Source organism: Mytilus edulis, chromosome 11, assembly GCF_963676685.1.
Source record: "Mytilus edulis chromosome 11, xbMytEdul2.2, whole genome shotgun sequence".
In the NCBI taxonomy this organism is placed as follows: domain Eukaryota; kingdom Metazoa; phylum Mollusca; class Bivalvia; order Mytilida; family Mytilidae; genus Mytilus; species Mytilus edulis.
In genome coordinates this window covers 19,357,503-19,377,047 of record NC_092354.1, presented here as the reverse complement: position 1 = coordinate 19,377,047, position 19,545 = coordinate 19,357,503, and the positions used below count along the sequence as shown (strand labels likewise).

General features: G+C 33.2%; 1 protein-coding gene across 5 annotated transcripts; it reads left to right on the top strand.

The window, feature by feature from the left end:
- Positions 1-11,695: 11,695 nt before the first annotated feature.
- Positions 11,696-17,780, top strand: LOC139495279 (zinc finger protein 227-like). Of its 5 annotated transcripts, none has more exons than XR_011657308.1 (3): positions 11,702-11,793; positions 13,407-15,070; positions 15,245-17,780. XR_011657308.1 is itself a non-coding variant. In XM_071283575.1 (2 exons), exon 2 carries the CDS (start codon positions 13,571-13,573, stop codon positions 14,846-14,848), a length of 1,278 nt encoding a protein of 425 aa, XP_071139676.1. In that variant the 5' UTR covers positions 11,696-11,793; positions 13,407-13,570; the 3' UTR covers positions 14,849-17,780. The 5 variants fall into 5 exon arrangements, 1 of the variants encoding a protein (XP_071139676.1); XR_011657306.1 differs by having other exon boundaries at positions 15,160-17,780; XR_011657305.1 differs by having other exon boundaries at positions 13,407-15,669; positions 15,759-17,780.
- The last annotated feature ends 1,765 nt before the right edge of the window (positions 17,781-19,545 follow it).

Here is a 19,545-nt window from a genome sequence, read left to right as displayed (position 1 = left end):
GTAAGTGCATACAAAGTCAACAACAACCTCAACTTTGAGGAGTAAAAATTGAGAAAAACACTGAAAGAGGATCCAAATCTGAAGGACAATCTAGACAAATATAAACAAAGAAAACAAAACAATGTAACACTTAATTCAAAAGACTTTGACCAGAATTAAAACACATATGAGAAAAAAAAACCAAAGAGAAAGTGGCAACAAAAGAAAAGAAGAAAATTGACACAAGCTAAAAAAGTTGCAAACCAGCAGAAAATTGTCCAGTCATGTAGCAAAAATACAGATGCACTAACAATACCTAGAGAAATCAGAAAGAAAAGTCAAAGAAAAAGACATTATCTGCCTGACCATCCCAAATCTTGTGCTAAAACAATTGAGCACATCATATCCACAGCTACACCAAGGTGGTTGTCAGAGTTAAATTCAGTTAATGAGAACTGATGTCAGCTGCGTACAAGAAATTGATGAGTCTTAAACATGTTGAGGAACCCCTTAAAGATCAGAAACTGTTGAAAAGAAAATGACATTCTCAAAGAGTTCTTTATTTAGTTCTAAGTCTAAGTTTTTTAGGTAGCCTCTATTCTTTTTGAAAATGCCATATTTTTTTCAAGTTTCCAGATCTATCTGTCTATTAAGGGTCTCACAAATTTGTTTTTCACTTCAGCACCCATCAATTTCTAGCACACTTCCATCAGTACTGATTATTTCTTACAACTACCTTGGTTCAGCTGTGGCTATGATGTATTCAATTGTTTTAGGGCAAGATTTGGCTTTGTCAGGACAAATTTTCCCTATGCTTAGTCTTCTCTTTCTGATTTCTCTAGATGGTGTATCTGTACCTGTACTTTTACTTATCGACTGGATATTTTTCTGTGGGTTTGCATTTTTTTCTGGCTTGTGTAAATTTATTTTTTCTCTTCTGTTGCCAATCTCTCTGGGTTTTTTTCATTTTTGATATCTATGTTTTTGTTTTCAGGTTTAAGTCTTTGTAATTAAGTTTTACATTTCTTGTTCTTTCTGTGGTTATATTTCTCTAGTGTGTCCCTGAGGTGGATCTTCTCTTAGAGTTTTTTCTCAATTTTCTGCTCATCAAAGTTATAGTAGATGTTGACTTTGATAGTGTGTTTTGATCCCTTAGTCTGTCTGATTTTTCTATTCAAGTAAGTTTAGTAAGTTTAGTTTTCATCAACTATCTTTCCCATCTTTCATTTATTTTAAGGTTGGATCCGCAAGATGAACTCAAAATTTGTGAAACTTTCAAAGATAAAAATATTGAATATGTGCAAAACTTCTTATTGTGGTAAATTCATGTCAGGAGTTCAACAAAATTAATTGTTTGTTTTTACAGTTATAATAATATAAAAAGTATTAAATGAAACCATTATTAAACTTTTGAAACTGAAATATTGTTTTTTTTTCTCATAAAATGCACAGTTATAGTAGATGTTGACTTTGATAGTGTGTTTTGATCCCTTAGTCTGTCTGATTTTTCTATTCAAGTAAGTTTAGTAAGTTTAGTTTTCATCAACTATCTTTCCCATCTTTCATTTATTTTAAGGTTGGATCCGCAAGATGAACTCACAATTTGTGAAACTTTCAAAAATTATTCTACACATCAAGCCACAAAATTCAGCCTATTTTAACCTTGCAACGACTGCCATTTACACAAATTGGTAGCGAAATGTGATGAGACGTGAACGTAAAAAACATTAAAATACTATCCTATAATTGTCAAGGACTTCACATGAAGGAATCAAAGAGCAGAATGTTCTGAGGGATACGATTGCCATAGTTTTGATTGACACATGTATAGCAGTTCTGCCAACCTTTTATTAAGCAAATGCGTGAGATTTGGCCAAAATTGAAAAGATCAAAGAGGAAAAAATAGATCCAAGGATAATGCCGCAAAAAAAGCATGAACATGCGTGAGTCGCACGCATTTTTTGCAGCCCTGGTACAGCTAGATAGTATTATTTTCAAAACTAATTCGACTGCACATGCAAAATGTAATAATCTGAGTAGTCACTCAACTTTAAAAATAGCCAATCCCGGATACAAGTGTATGAGCAATGTACTTATTGTGTTTTATTTTTGTACTATCAATTCCAAGTTTACTTTCCACAGCAGTCACTGAGAGTGAGAGAAAGTATTTCACTTCGTATCTTATCACCGTTAATTCTAGGAGGAACCCCATTTCTAACTCTTTAAATATTAATTTCCTTTGGGTCAGTGGGCATGACTCCTTTCCGTACACACTCCTCTGTTTAAATTGAGATCGTTCTTAATATATTAATACGACGTTTATCGACATCTAACGAGTTAATTTTTCTTGACGAGTCGTATTGTATTTCGATTTTGACGGGAAATACTTCCGGAAGGGAGACAACTCGAAACGATAATATGGAAGACTCCATTTCGGCTGAAGGGGTGTTATAGGTTAACCTACATTTATTTAATTTAAATGATGCATATGAATTAAAATTATGCAACAACAATAACTCTCAATAGCAGACAGACATAGAAAGAATCCAATGAGTTTCAAATTAATCAATGAAGCGTGGAATCCAGAAAACCCACTCAATCTGATACCCCTTGAAATCAAAGAAAACTTTACGCATGCGCATTAATACATAAACAAACCCGCGACTTGCAATTTGGAACAAGAACGTTTATTTTAAAAATGATATGATAAATGGTTCTCCATTTCTTTATGAGAGTACAGTATCAAATATCAGTTTCATAACGGTAAAATATATAGAAAAACTCCACTTCAGTTCTTATGTGACAGAAATAGAATTATCGGTCAGAGAACTCTTGCATTTATCAAAACTGGGAAATTCCCTCTGACGTGTTTCTAAATTTATAAAAACACTAAATATAAATACTGCTTAATTCTGATTTTCCGTGTTGTTAAAAACACGCATAAAAGTCAAAGGAAATTTCAAACATGAAGATTATGAGAAGAACATTACAGGAAAGTTGTTTATGTTCAATCCTTTTGCTTGTTTTTACCTTTTAAAGCAAGACAATCATAAGAATCTGAGATGTTGCTGAATGTTTAGAATAAAACGGTTGACGTGAGGGTAAAAGTCTACAGATTGCTTGAAAGCAATCGTATCCCAAAAAACGGGGAGATATTTTTGATTATCTTAATTCAAAAGATTTAAATATATATTGTCTCCAGGATACACACTTTATAAAACAATATGAAGTTTTGATAAAAAACCAATGAAAAGGCCATTGTGTTTTCATTTCATTTGCTTCAATCAAACGAGGAGTTGCTATACTGTTTTAAAATAATTTTGACTATAAAATACACAAAATTAAAAAAGATGGAGATGGCAATCTAATGGGATTGGATCTTAATATTGAAGACAAGAGATTTACTTTGATAAATGTTTATGGGCCAAATATTGATACTCCCTGCTTCTATGACAAATTAACAGAAATTATAGATTTCTTTGGAAATCAGCTCTGTATTATTTGTGGGGACTTTAATCTTGTTCAAAATTTCAACCTTGAAACCCATAACTATATAAATATTAACAATCCAAGATCTAGAGAGAAAATTGTAGAAATTAAAGAATATAAGAATCTGGTTGACCCATTCAGAGAAATATACCCTGATGTTAAAAGGTTTACATGGAGAAGGAAATCCCCTTTTAAACAATCGAGATTAGATTTCTTTTTGATTTCTGAAAGCCTTATAGGTGATATTTGTGAAGTAAACATTGGTAAAAGCTACAGGTCAGATCATTTACCAGTGATTTTGACTTTAAATATAAATGAATTTATAAAAGGCAGAGGCCTCTGGAAATTTAATAACTCTCTCCTTCATGATCCTGAATATGTAAAACTAATAAAACAACAAATTACTAACACAGTTGAGCAATATAAAATGCCAGTGCATAGAGGGGATGCTTTACATAGTATTGATAATTTAGATATAGATTTTTCAATTAATGATCAATTATTGTTGGAGACCCTTCTCCTTGGGATTAGAGGTAAGACTATTTCTTATTCAACATTTATAAAAAGAGAAAGGACAAAACAGGAAATCTAACTGACTGAGGAGATACAAAATTTAGAAAATGAGGTAAGTATAGAGGACACTCCTGATGAAATAGAAGCCAAAAAATGTCAACTTAGAATTTTGAGACAGAACAAGGTTAAAGGTCAATATGTTAGGTCACGAACCCAATGGATTGAAGAAAGAGAGGCCCAACAATTTTTTTTTGTAATTTAGAAACTCAAACTTTGTCAATAAAACTATTAAAAAACCAGTTACTGATGAAAATACTGTAGTAGAAAATCAAAAATATTTTATGAGAAACTTTACAAAAGACAAGAATGCCTTAAAAAAGTAAACTTATCAAGGGAATTACTATCTTTGACATCTAAATTAAATGATATCGAAAAAGAATCATTAGAAGGTAACATTTCTTTTGCTGAATTAACACAAGCTTTGAAAAGGATGAAAAATAATAAAAGTCCTGGGTCAGATGGTTTTACTGCAGAATTTTTCAAAGTATTTTGGATAGACATTGGAAAGTTTGTTTTGAGGTAAATAAATTATTCATATCAGATAGGGGAAATGTCTGTCACACAGAGGCAGGGAGTTATCACATGTATTCATAAAGAAGGCAAGTCAAAACAGTTCTTAAAAAAATTGGCTTCCAATTACACTTTTGAATTCAACATACAAACTAGCTTCTAGTTGTATTGCTGAAAGGATAAAGTCAGTTCTAAATAGAATTATCGATTCTGATCAAACAGACTTTATCCCGGGTAGATTTATTGGGGAGAACTGTAGACTTATATATATATAAAAAAGAAGATGTGGTATTATTGCCAATGAGACAACTATCCACAAAAGACCAAAATGACACAAACATTAACAACTATAGGTAACCGTACGGCCTTCAACAATGAGCAAAGCCCATACCGCATAGTCAGCTATAAAAGGCCCCGATAAGACAATGTAAAACAATTCAAACGAGAAAACTAACGGCTTTATTTATGTAAAAAAAATGAACGAAAAACAAATATGTAACACATAAACAAACGACAACCACTGTATTACAGGCTCCTGACTTGGGACAGGCACATACATAAATAATGTGGCGGGGTTAAACATGTTAGTGGGATCCCAACCCTCCTCCTAACCTGGGACAGTGGTATAACAGTACAACATAAGAACGAACTATAAAAATCAATTGAAAAAGGCTTAACTCATCAGATAGACAAAAAATACAAGTGGACGTGGCCGGGTACTTATACATCCCGACACAAAAAGACACAATGAACAGATCTGAGAGTACTCGCAGTTATCTGACAGCTAGTTCAAAGCCACTAACAACTAATAAAAGATTCATGCATCTAAGACTAAACAATCAATCTGTACACATCCAACATCCAATGGATTTAGTGTAAAGACGTCATAAACAGCCAGAGAAATACATGACCTTGTGCAATGCCAAGTTACAGGTATCGACAGATTGTAGATCCATGAATATGTATATGTATATAACATACTAGTACTATTTAGTTAGCTTTTAATCTACTGATAACAAAATCAATATTTATACCAATAAAAACAATATTCAATGATCTTATTACAGTGTTGAATAGGTAACCTTTTAGAATAAGTTTATTTAAAGGAGCGACAAGTTTACATGGATCATTTCTAAATTTCCGGGCACGGTTAACAACATTTCCGTAAAAATGAGGATGTGCTATCCCGTTTGAAATAAGTTTACTACAGGTACAACCAAACTTCAAAACCAAATCTTTATATCTATGGAAAAATTTAGTAAAGGTTTTAAGTAATTTATGGTAACGATATCCCTGGTTTAATAATTTACCAGTAATACATAGGTTGCGTTCGTTAAAATCAAAAACGTCACAACAGACACGAAAAACGAACAAGTTGTGAAATATAAACACCGTAACATGGTGCCAAAGGAACATCACCATCTAAAAATGGAAAATTAACAATAGGGAACGAAAAATCGTCTCTTTTGTCGTAAATTTTAGTGTGTAGTTTCCCGTTTACAACTGAAAAATCTAAATCCAGGAAAGGACAGTTATTACCGAATACATTTGATTTATTTAAAGTAAGTTCCTTGGGGTAAATTGCAGCAGTATATTGAGAAAATTCTTGATTATTTAACGAAAAAATGTTTTACAATTTACAGAAGAAAATGATATCCCTGGTATATTATTACTCATTGATTTTGAGAAGGCCTTTGACTCTATATCTTGGGCCTTTTTTTTGAAACACTGAAGTATTTTAATTTTGGAGACTCTATTATGAACTAGAAAAAAACATTTTATAACGATATTACATCTACTGTCACCCAGAACTGCTGTCTGTCAGACTTTTTCCGTGTGGAGAGAGGTTGTAGACAGGGTGATCCATTGTCTCCTTACCTTTTCTTGCTATGTGCTGAAATATTAGGCATTTTAGTAAGAAACAGAGATGAGATCAAGGGTATTACGATACACGATTCAGAGTATATCTTGTCTCAATATGCAGACGACACATCACTTATTTTAGATTGGTCGCCTTCCTCGCTGGATGCATCTCTCCGTATATTACAATTCTATGCTGAGATATCAGGACTGAAAATTAACTTAAACAAAACAAACAAGTTTTCGACATGGTTTAGTGAATTGAGAGTAGATTACCGTGAAGAGGAACACTGTGGGGATTTTGAAATTAGTTTAGTGTTAAAGGAAAATATTCACTGAATCGATTCATATAAGGTAGGGATTTTTAGCATTAAGTTGAAGGGTAGAAAAAGCGTCCGAAGCGGAGACTGTCGTGACCTAAAAAAAAATTCGTTAGCCACCTTCTTCTATATGGATAGTCGACCTTCCTATGGATAGAAACAAGTGCCTGTGCCATATAGTCAGCTATAATGAAAGGAATATTGAATTTTCTGACAATCATAAGGGGAGTAGGAAAATACATACTGTTAACTTATTTTCGCGAGTAGAAAAATAACGGGAATATAAATCGTCGCGAATATATATAACTTTCATTATTTATCAGATGGATGGGCCGGTGCAAAATGGGTCGGGGCAAGCACTTTTTTTGTGGAAATATTTGGATGGGCAAGAACTTTTTTTTTAAATGTTTAGTGGATTGGCCAGAACATTTTTATAGGTAAAATATTGCTATCAATTTTATTTTGTAGGAAATTTATTTTGCTGGCACTCAAAACATGTCTCAACAAACTAGGTTCATTTCTGTCAATTCTAAGGATTTAGTTAAGGAATAAATAAGCCAGAATTATCTGTTTGGACTATCTTTTAAAATATTTTGACCTTTTAAAATACCAAGTTGCTTAATTGTTTGGTGTATTGCTGTTAAATTAATGGATTTAATTGATAGGTAAGAAAAAAAAACACTCATATTTTCATTTTAGGCTTAATTCAGATAGTCACCTTTAATTTTTTTCATAACTTTTTCAAATCAACTTGGATTTTAATAAAACTCTACAGCTATCTCAATCATGTATTGATCTTACAGAAAGCAAGTTTGTTTGGTACTCTGGTGTATTGCTGTCATTTTTATGGATTTTATAAATAGGTAAAAAAAAAACTAAAATTTTAAGTTTAGGCTGAAACTAGATAGTCATCTTTAATTTTTTTTATAACTTTTTTAAATCAACTTGGATTTTAATAAAACTCTACAGCTATCTCAATTATGTATTGATCTTACAGAAAGCAAGTTTGTTTGGTACTTTGGTGTATTGCTGTCATTTTTATGGATTTTATAAATAGGTAAAAAAAAACTAAAATTTTAAGTTTAGGCTGAAACTAGATAGTCATCTTTAATTTTTTTTATAACTTTTTTAAATAAACATGGATTTGCATAAAACTCTACAGATATTTCATTTATACTAGAACGCACCCGTGATATCGCGGGTTCGTGACTGATATATAACTTTGCGTATGCCTTATTTTAGTATTGGTATTGTCATCTGATAAAGTCATGCCGATTATAACATGTATAAGGTGCACAGTTTTCTCTGCTTATAAAATCTTTCTGTTTGAACCCGTCGACCTGGAACCTATCAATTATTGGTAATATTAATAATTTGGAAAACAAAAGGGCCTGGAATGGAGAATTTTTACTCAACAGCTAGTATACAGCAAAATTCTAAATACACTGTTTGGAGGTGCGCCTGTCAGATGCGGAACGTACAGATAAGGTAATAGGTAACAGGTGAATATACTATTGGTATCAGTGTCGGACTCGATCCGGAACTTCTTAATTATTGGCAATATTAATTACGTGGAAAACAAATGGGCCTAGAGTGGTGTAATTTTTAATCAAAACCATTGTACTATATTAGTTATATATAAAGTTGAATTATTTGATTCATCGTTTTTACGTGATGACGGCTGACAAATTGGACCTCGTAATTTTAGTATTATAGATATTGATCTTACTGAATGCCAGGTTGATTGATATTTTATTGTGTTGCTGTCATTCTTGCAGATGTAATAAAAAGGTTAAAAAAAGCTCAAATTTTCAGTTTAGGCTAAATCCAGATAGTCATCTTTAAAAACAATTATAACTTTTTTCAATCAACATGGATTTTCATAAAACTTTACAGATATTTCATTTATATATTGATCTTATAGAATGCCAAGTTGTTTGGTAGCTTGATGTGTTGCTGTCATTCTTATAGATTTAATAAAAAGGTTGAAGAAAAATCTCAAATTTTCAGTTTTAGGTTATTTCAAGATAGTCATCTTTAACTTTTTCAAATCAACTTGCATTTTCATAAAACTCTACTGCTATATCATTTTATATTGATCTTACTGAAAGCCAGGCTATTTAGTACTTTGTTTTTTTCCTGTCATTTTATGGATTAAGTAAATAGGTTAAAAGAAAGTTACAATTTTAAGTTTAGGCTAAATTCATATGGTCATCTTTAAATTTTTTTATAACTTTTTCTAATCAAATTAGATTTTTATATAACTGTACAGCTATCTCATTTATATATTGATCTTACAGAATGCCAGGTTGTTTGATAGTTTGGTGTTTAGCTGTAAAATCTAGTGAATTAATTAATAGGCGAAAAAGGCTGCATCAACTATAAACATGCTCTGTTATTAGGACAATTATTAGTAATTCAGCATATGATAATATGTTTACTAGTCCAAGAGTTATTGTTCCTTAATTAAAATTATTTCCTTTATTTTAAATCAATATTGTATTTGAGGCCCTACATATAAAATCAAAATTCAAAACAGTGTTGCTGTGGCCATTGATTGACACATTAAATTCATCCATTGACTGGGACAATTTAGGTGAACGTTTGTATGTAACGACCATTGCTCACTGTGTACTTTTTAAAGACACTTAAACTATGGGGTCACCAAAGGTTCTCAACACCTTAATAAAGTAATTCGAAAAAATTAATCAGAAATAACACGATGTTTTGATTTATATCAATTATATAAATCAAAACATAAAGGTTATTTCTGATTAATTTTTCAAATTATTTTATAATAAAAGGCGTTAAGAAACCTTGGTGACCCCACAGTTTAAATGTCTATCGTAGGTACGTCGTGAACAGTGGTCGTTACAGACAAACGTTCACGTAAATTGTCCCAGTCAATGGATGAATTTAATGTGTCAATCAATGGCCACAGCCACACTGTTTTGAATTTCATTCTATATACATTATATGGAATTAACTAGCACATGTTAAATTTTGTATTAACACCACAGTCTATTCTTTGATTTCAAGATATACAAATTTAAAAACTTTAAAATAGAAAAAGAACCTAAATCATTTTTGATTAGTCGTATAGTTTTAAAGGGGCAAGGACTTTTTTATAGATTTTTTTAGATGGGCAAGGACTTTTTTTCAGAATTTAAAAGGATGGGCATTACCTTTTTTAATGAAACAATATTTAGAATGCACCGGCCCATCCATCTGGTAAATATTGAACGTTCCCTTATTTCGAATAGACAGAAAAAATATTACTGTCATTCCTTATAATTTAATTCTTATTTCCATTTTAAACCGGAATACATCATGAAAAAAACTTTGATGATGTCACGGTCGCATGACAAATTTATGTCTTTAAGCTGATAAACAAAACGACGTCAGCCAATCGGTAGATGTGTTACATCCAAAATTAAATCATACTCAATGAATGAAACGTGAAAGATACACGAACATTATCGGTTATTTGCTGATTTTGTGAATTAAGTAATTCAAAAGACCTTTTTTTGGGGACTTCGCGGTCTGGTATTTTTTAGCTCGGGATTTTAGGGTTGCTCCTTTCGCGATCCAGGAATTCTTCTTTTGAATTACGGGATGCAGGGATTTAAATTTCTTTAAATTCGATAATGATAAATTTATAATAATTTGTATTTAATGGATTAGTTAGAATAAAAAATAGAAATTAAACATAAATGCACATTAAAAGAATAAAATTATCCTACGCTTGAATAAATGTAATGTATGTTAAAAAAAACTCTAGGGTGAAAATTATTTTCTAAAAAATCGAATTTGACAGAAATAAAAAATAAAATATCTATATTCCGACTTAAAATAAAGTTTGAGTGTATACAATCAATTTAAAGTTAGAAATGTCTAAAACTAGATGCATTTTGATATGATAATCATATATTCATGATAATCTATTTTCAAAACCTAAACTGTTTTGTATTCTTTTTTGACTTGTTTGAAATGCCTTTTTTAGTGATAATTATCAAGAGAAATATCGTTTATTCCATTATGTCAATAATTATAATTAATATTTTAAAGAAAAATTTTCAAAGTTAACAGGGGTTGTTTCTACGAAATCTATTAGGGATATAATAAACATAAAATTGGCATTGAACTAAAAAAAAAAAAGTCGAGATTTTGACAATGCAAATGATAAAATCTCTGTGAGTAACATTTGATATCTTTTCGCTAATAATTGCGAAAATTTCCAGATTTATTTCACATATTAATATTCCCGATCCGATGACATTTAATTTTGAAACCAGATTCGGGTACGTTTAAGCTTGGATTAGAAGTTGCTTCATAAATTAATTAAGTTCCAAAAAGGAAGAAATATTCTGGGATCTATTAAAATTTCCGCAGGAATAAATATAATATTCGTAGCCTACGAAGCCATTTTGGTTACGCATCCCCACATGCTTCTTCCTTTCTCTGGATCTTTACACCCTTTATAGGGTAACCATACTTCCGTATGTCGAACAGCTCCACCACCAAAAAAAATAAAAATAATATATACATGAAGAATAAATTATTAACAATCGTAACACAACAACATTATATATATACACTGTATTTACATTTTTTCTAAGTCTTTATGTGTTTTTACAGAGGAGGTTTACATGTTTTATTTGACTTTTACATGGGAAGTTTACGGTTTTTAATACTTTTAACATGCAATTAAAGGATATATTTTAATTTTACTTTTAGCAGTTATTTTCCATATATTTTATTTATTTATTTTTTTTAATATTTTTTTTTATTTTGTTTATTATTTTTGGTTACTGATCAATATTCAATATGATACGCACATACACTGCCTTTAAATGTGGACCTATAATTGCTTCTGTGTCATTTTTGTCTCTTTTGGAGAGTTGTATCATTGGCAATCTTTTTTCTAAGAAGTGTTAATCTGGCGTTCCATCTATGTAATATTTGTGTTAGTGGTTGTCGCCCGTTGTTTGTGTTTACTTTTGAGTTCTCGGGCAAGTTTCCGTGTGAAATTAGAAGTACTTCTTATTATCAACAAGAAAACGTGAGTATACTCGGTTATATTATAAAAAAAAATATTATTGTCAGTTTTCCTCAATATAATACTGGTCAAATAATGCAAGAGAAAATATAAAAAGGTTGAAAATGTACAATTATTATTATTTTATTCAATTTGAAAAAAAATACCCCAATATACTTACGTTAGGATTATGAAGAGATGTGGTTGAGTTTTTACACAATCATAAGTACTTATATTGTAATAAGTTAGAGATAAAGAAATAAAATCTATTCTGAAAAGGAACTGTTTTATACTAATAACTATTTTTAGATTATCTTCTTAAGAAATATATATATGGAACGCCAGAATGACAATTTTAATTCATATTAGCCTGGGTTCATGGTCTACTGGTTAAGACCGATGGCTACAGTGCTGAAGGTCCCTAGCTCGATTCTCACTCCAGACGTTGAATTTTCAGTACATCAGTAGGGTGATTTTCACCATCCCACACACATCTCTGGTACATTCAGACCGGTGTTTAAACTAGTTTCGATACTTCGGCGGCCTCGGTAGGTCAAAGTTGTTCCCAGCTTGATCTGGAGATCAATCTTCTGAAATCTCTTCGGGTCATATGTTCCCGCCGAGATGCCCGGTGATTCTCTCCGAGTAGTTCGGCTTCCTCCACCATAATATCAGACCTGCCGATCTCCTACACGCTCCCTTGGGCGGTGTTGAGGTGGGGACTCTTCTGATGGTAGGTTAATATTGTAAAGGACACACCTCCATTAATCCTTAGGGAGTGTACAAAAAAAGGATCCGCTGTACCCTACCAGAATCAAGGGATGCGTCTTCACTCTCGAAGTACATACATACATTAGCAATAAATAGAATTTAGCCATTGAAGTGACGAAAGTAATAGTGAAAGACGTTTATCCTAATTTAACGAATCCATTATGTACCCTTATGTTGATTCAATGCTAAACATATGGTTATAAATTATTTTATAGAAAATCCACAGCCTTTCTAATTAAACTCTCATGTTTGATTATTTAATGCTTGGTAAATAGAGGATTATTACATGCAGTTTTTTGTGAACATTGCACATACTGTTACGAATATTATTAAGCAATACAATTCGTGTACATTGCAGATTGTTAAAGCAAATAAAATTGTATTAATAATTAATATTTCAATATTGAATTTAGGGTGCAATATATATATATATATGCATATTAAAACGGTACATGAATTAACATGATTGATGGTCGAAATGATCGGAACTGGAACACATATAGTTAACTTTCCGATATTTGATGTCCTATCCTGAGACGAGAAAGGTCTGTATTTCAATGAAAAAAAGTACACTATCAAATCATATTATGATTAGCAAACATGTTACAACTCTTCTATAAAAGCATGCAGAGCAAACCTTTTTATCAACTTGCTTGCTATTTGTTTGGTTGTTTGTAAACAACATGTAGATAGTATGTTTCAGACTGTTAATATATACTGGAATATGATTGGTCAATAAACATTAACTTCGTTTCATCTCAATTTTAATTTTCCAATCAAATCCTAGTATATGTTAATTTATTTTCAAAAAGTAGCTAGCTGAGCACACAGACGCAATGATCACTATTCTTTTTTTTTCATAATAGGGAAAGAGCAGACCGGGTCATTATGGATCAGACTTCAAATACAATCATTAATACGGGAGACAAACCTGGTAAAAGTATTCTTTTCAGAGACATCATGCATCAGAATACAGATACCATGGATACGGGAGACAACTCTAGTAAAGGTGTTTTTTTTCAGAGACATCATGCATCAGAATACAGATACCATGGATACGGGAGACAACTCTAGTAAAGGTGTTTTTTTCAGAGACATCATGCATCAGGATTCAGATACCATGGATACGGGAGACAATTCTGGTAAAAATGTTGTATGTAGTAATGGATTGGATCAAACTGGAATCTTACAGGCACAGAATAGTCATGATTGTACAAATAGTATTGCGAAGCCAATTCAATGTGATGAATGTGGTAAAGGGTTTTGGAGCCCTAATAACCTACAGGTACACATGAGAAATCACACTGAAGATAAACCTTACAAATGTAATGAATGTGGTAAAGGGTTCGGCAGAGTTTATGATTTACAGAGACATATAATGCGTATTCATACTGGCGATAAACCTTACAAATGTGGTATATGTGGTAAAGGATTTGGCGAACATTCTTATTTAAAGGAACACATGGGATCACACTCTAGCAACAAATTCTATCAATGTGGTTTGTGTGGTAAAAGTTTTGGCGATCATTACAGGTTAAAAAGACACAATAAAACTCACAATGTGGTCACACAATTTAAATGTGATGTATGTGGCGCGGGTTTTAGGAAGCAGAAAAAGTTACAAGTACACATGAGCACACACACTGGTAAATGTGATGTACGTTGCGCGGGTTTTAGTAAACAGGAAAAGTTACAAGTACACATGGGCACACACACTAGTGAATGCTTTAGTCAGCGCGATGACTTAATAACACAACTGGGAATACATCCTGGAGACATGCCTTATAAATGTGGTATGTGTGGTGAAGGTTTCAGTGAAATTCAAAATTTACAAATACACATGACAGTACACACTGGAGGTGAACTACACACTTGTGATGTGTGTGGTAAAGGGTTTAATGAGATCCGGAACTTTGAGAAACACATGAGAATACATACGGGTAATAAACGTCATGAATGTCATTTGTGTGATTTATGTGGAAAGACGTTTGGTAGAACGTATCGCTTAAAGAGACACATGAACACACATACCGGTTATAAACCCCACACATGTAAAATATGTAGTAAAACGTTTACGCAGATTAATAGCTTGCAAAACCACATGACCGTACATACTGGAGAAAAACCCCATGTATGTGATGTGTGTGGTAAAAGATTTAGTCGGTATGGTTCGTTATCGAGGCACACAAAAGCACATACTGGCGATAAACCCTATAAATGTGATGTATGTGGACAACAGTTTTCTCAGAAAAGTAACTTACAGAGTCATCTCAAGGTGCACTCTGGTGATACACCGTCTAAGTTGTGACGTATATGGACAAGAGTTAACTCAGAACAATAACTTACAGAGTCATCTCAAGGTGCACTCTGGTGATACACCGTCTAAGTTGTGACGTATATGGACAAGAGTTTACTCAGAACAATAACTTACAGAGTCATCTCAAGGTGCACTCTGGTGATACGCCGTCTAAGTTGTGACGTATATGGACAAGAGTTAACTCAGAACAATAACTTACAGAGTCATCTCAAGGTGCACTCTGGTGATACACCGTCTAAGTTGTGACGTATATATATGGACAAGAGTTTACTCAGAACAATAACTTACAAAGTCATCCAAAGGTGCACTCTGGTGATACACCGTCTAAGTTGTGACGTATATGGACAAGAGTTAACTTAGAACAATAACTTACAGAGTCATCTCAAGGTGCACTCTGGTGATACACCGTCTAAGTTGTGACGTATATGGACAAGAGTTAACTCAGAACAATAACTTACAGAGTCATCTCAAGGTGCACTCTGGTGATACACCGTCTAAGTTGTGAGGTATATGGACAAGAGTTAACTCAGAACAATAACTTACAGAGTCATCTCAAGGTGCACTCTGGTGATACACCGTCTAAGTTGTGACGTATATGGACAAGAGTTAACTCAGAACAATAACTTACAGAGTCATCTCAAGGTGCACTCTGGTGATACACCGTCTAAGTTGTGACGTATATGGACAAGAGTTAACTCAGAACAATAACTTACAGAGTCATCTCAAGGTGCACTCTGGTGATACGCCGTCTAAGTTGTGACGTATATGGACAAGAGTTAACTCAGAACAATAACTTACAGAGTCATCTCAAGGTGCACTCTGGTGATACACCGTCTAAGTTGTGACGTATATATATGGACAAGAGTTTACTCAGAACAATAACTTACAAAGTCATCCAAAGGTGCACTCTGGTGATACACCGTCTAAGTTGTGACGTATATGGACAAGAGTTAACTCAGAACAATAACTTACAGAGTCATCTCAAGGTGCACTCTGGTGATACACCGTCTAAGTTGTGACGTATATGGACAAGAGTTAACTCAGAACAATAACTTACAGAGTCATCTCAAGGTGCACTCTGGTGATACACCGTCTAAGTTGTGAGGTATATGGACAAGAGTTAACTCAGAACAATAACTTACAGAGTCATCTCAAGGTGCACTCTGGTGATACACCGTCTAAGTTGTGACGTATATGGACAAGAGTTAACTCAGAACAATAACTTACAGAGTCATCTCAAGGTGCACTCTGGTGATACACCGTCTAAGTTGTGACGTATATGGACAAGAGTTAACTCAGAACAATAACTTACAGAGTCATCTCAAGGTGCACTCTGGTGATACGCCGTCTAAGTTGTGACGTATATGGACAAGAGTTAACTCAGAACAATAACTTACAGAGTCATCTCAAGGTGCACTCTGGTGATACACCGTCTAAGTTGTGACGTATATATATGGACAAGAGTTTACTCAGAACAATAACTTACAAAGTCATCCAAAGGTGCACTCTGGTGATACACCGTCTAAGTTGTGACGTATATGGACAAGAGTTAACTCAGAACAATAACTTACAGAGTCATCTCAAGGTGCACTCTGGTGATACACCGTCTAAGTTGTGACGTATATGGACAAGAGTTAACTCAGAACAATAACTTACAGAGTCATCTCAAGGTGCACTCTGGTGATACGCCGTCTAAGTTGTGACGTATATGGACAAGAGTTTACTCAGAACAATAACTTACAAAGTCATCCAAAGGTGCACTCTGGTGATATACCGTCTAAGTATAGATACAAAGTATGAAGCATCCAGTCTTTTTTATGGGTCACTATCCCTATGTCGAGATGTCTGCCACACAAGTCGCAGACTCGACCAAAAACCATTACCCCCTTTTTTGAAAGCGAAATACATGGTCGTTCTTTTTTAATTCAACAATACAGTGAAACATGACTAAACCGAATCCTGCATGAACCGAAATTCTTTATAAATCAAACAAGTTCTTAAGCACCGTCATGTCAAATTGTATGCGCTGTGAACCTGATAAAACAGAACATCGGCCAAAATCGAACTAATTTAAAACCTTTAGTCCAGTAGAGGTTCGGTTTAAACAGGTTTCACTGTATATTAAAATGATGTCGTTTTAAATACTGTATGTTGTTAAGATTAAATTGTTGTATCATGTATATATGATTCTGCCCGCTGGGGGCCTAATTTGACAATTGGAAAATAAAGTATCTAATCTTATCTATAATACATATATGACATCAGAGACATATAAAACAAGAGATTGGCAACTCGGCGATATCCCGTAATATCACACGGCCAGATTTAAACCTCGCGAGATCTCTTTGGGTAATAGAGTCTTTATCAAAGTATTAAAAGTACTCGAAGAAAGGGTGAATGTTGAAGCATAAATTAACTGTTTTAGTGTTAAATTTCACATAATTAATTGAATAATTTGAGTTCATACGTAATTTTTATTTCAATGTCATTTTAATTTTGATTTGTATTATTTCTATTATTGAAAAAGAGACATTATTTGATATTGTATTAAAAAAACCCGATATTAAATAATAAACTCTTAATAAATTATATCGGAGTTAATTTTATTTGACAGTTTCATAATGGGTTTCTATTAAATATACACCTGTCTCGGAGACATAATTTCACAGTGTGACATGTATATTCGGCTGGAATTATCCGATGGTCAGGTAAATCACAACCTGCTGTTAAAGAGTTTTATTTGACACCTGGTACATAAGAAGTTGTTACACCACAGTTGTCCACACTCTTTCCGAAAATACTATTTACGTGTAGAAAAAAAAACTTAATTTGTTTGATAAATTTATCGTTCATCATTATCGACTTTATCTTTTATTCATATTTGTATAGATCATTAGTTTATGATTAAAAATTGATTACTTTCTGGGTTCATTATTAATTTGGCTTGTATTGAGTTTTTTTTTTTTATGATTGTCGGTAAATTGTTTTCTAAGTGTGTTTTTCGAAATTTATAATATGAGCTTGCATTGAGTTGTTTTTATGATTGTCGGTAAATCTATGGTTTCTCCTTTTCACGGATTGTGTATTATATGTCTCTGATGACATAGACCGGCATGATTAAATTCAGATTTTGAACGTGCTTAAACAATCGACAATCCTCGGGTGAATCCGCTACTATCCTTAAGATACAGAATCAGCCGAGTTGTGACGAATGCGTGCTAAAACTAACTTTGGAAATGACTGTACCAAGTCAGGAATATGACAGTTGTTGTCCATTCGTTTGATGTGTTTTATCCTTTGGTTTTGCCATTTAATTAGGGATTTTCCGTTTTGAATTTTACTCGGAGTTCATTTTTTTTTATTTTAAATTTTGGACATAAATTATTGACTTATCCAAGAGATACTAGTTCGCAAGATATCATATGACCTTTACCAGACTTGAGTTCTGACTCCGAATTCGCCGAATCTAATGCATTTTGGGTAATAATTCCAAAAGCGTACACCAAAACGTTGTGAGTGGTTTAAACGTGATTAACAATAGAATTTCAACCAATGACGTAATGTTAATTTCATTTTACAATGTGCGAACAATGAGATTACCTATAGTCCTCTATATTCTGAAAAGGCGAATTGACCAGTGTTTGCTTAGATGAGTTATTTTTGAGTCTTTCGTTTGACAAACAAGTCCGTTCGCCCTAATATCTGTTTGGCTAAAGGACTGTTTGTCGTTATACCATTCCGCCCTGGTTCGTTTTGCTCTTCTTTTTATTTTACTCTGTAGTCTTGTAAAATGATTGGTTTGTTTATGGTGTTTTAACGCCACTTTTAAGCACCGCATTAAGACCATGTAAACTATTTCGTGGCGGCCAGTTTTTATTGTCGAGTGTCCGAACATCACAACCTCAGTGTTGATTGGCTAGAGATTACAGTAGTAACTTCTTCGGCCACTGAGGCCCTTGTTGTAAAATGTACACTCATTATTTGAGTGAAGTATGTTAAATAAAATTGAGAATGGAAATGGGGAATGTGTCAAAGAGACAACAACCCGCCCAAATAAAAAACAACAGCAGAGGGTCACCAACAGGTCTTCAATGTAGCGAGAAATTCCCGCACCCGGAGGCGTCCTTCAGCTGGCCCCTAAATATTTGTTGAACATTTCGCCTAATATTAATGGAGTATTGCTGTAACAAGATAACTATTTACCTTCGATATGCACTGAAAAGAAAAGGAATATAAGAACTATAAGTTGTTATGCCCTACCTACGATAGTAGAGGGGCATTACGTTTTCTGGTCTGTACGTCCGTTCGTCCGTCTGTCTGTCTGTTCGTTCGTCCGTTTGTCCCGCTTCAGGTTAAAGTTTTTGGTCAAGGTAGTTTTTGATGAAGTTGAAGTCCAATCAACTTGAAACTTAGTTCACATGTTCCTTATGACATGATCTTTCTAATTTTAATGCCAAATAAATGTTTTGGGCACCAATTTCACGGTCCACTGAACATAGAAAATGATAGTGCGAGTTGGGCATCTGAACTGGGGACACATTTATTTTTTCTGAGCACTCACATTGTAATATTGCCTTCAAAGAAACTTTTAAACTAGGAGTTCCGAGTGTTGAAGTTGAAATCATCCCTTGGTAAAGTTTACGAATGCCTTCACGATCGAGTTGGTTGACCGTTATGAAATATCCATT

Bases quoted from the DNA above. Each gene is read 5' to 3' on its own strand.
- LOC139495279 (XM_071283575.1), top strand. From the start codon at position 13,571: ATGCATCAGAATACAGATACCATGGATACGGGAGACAACTCTAGTAAA.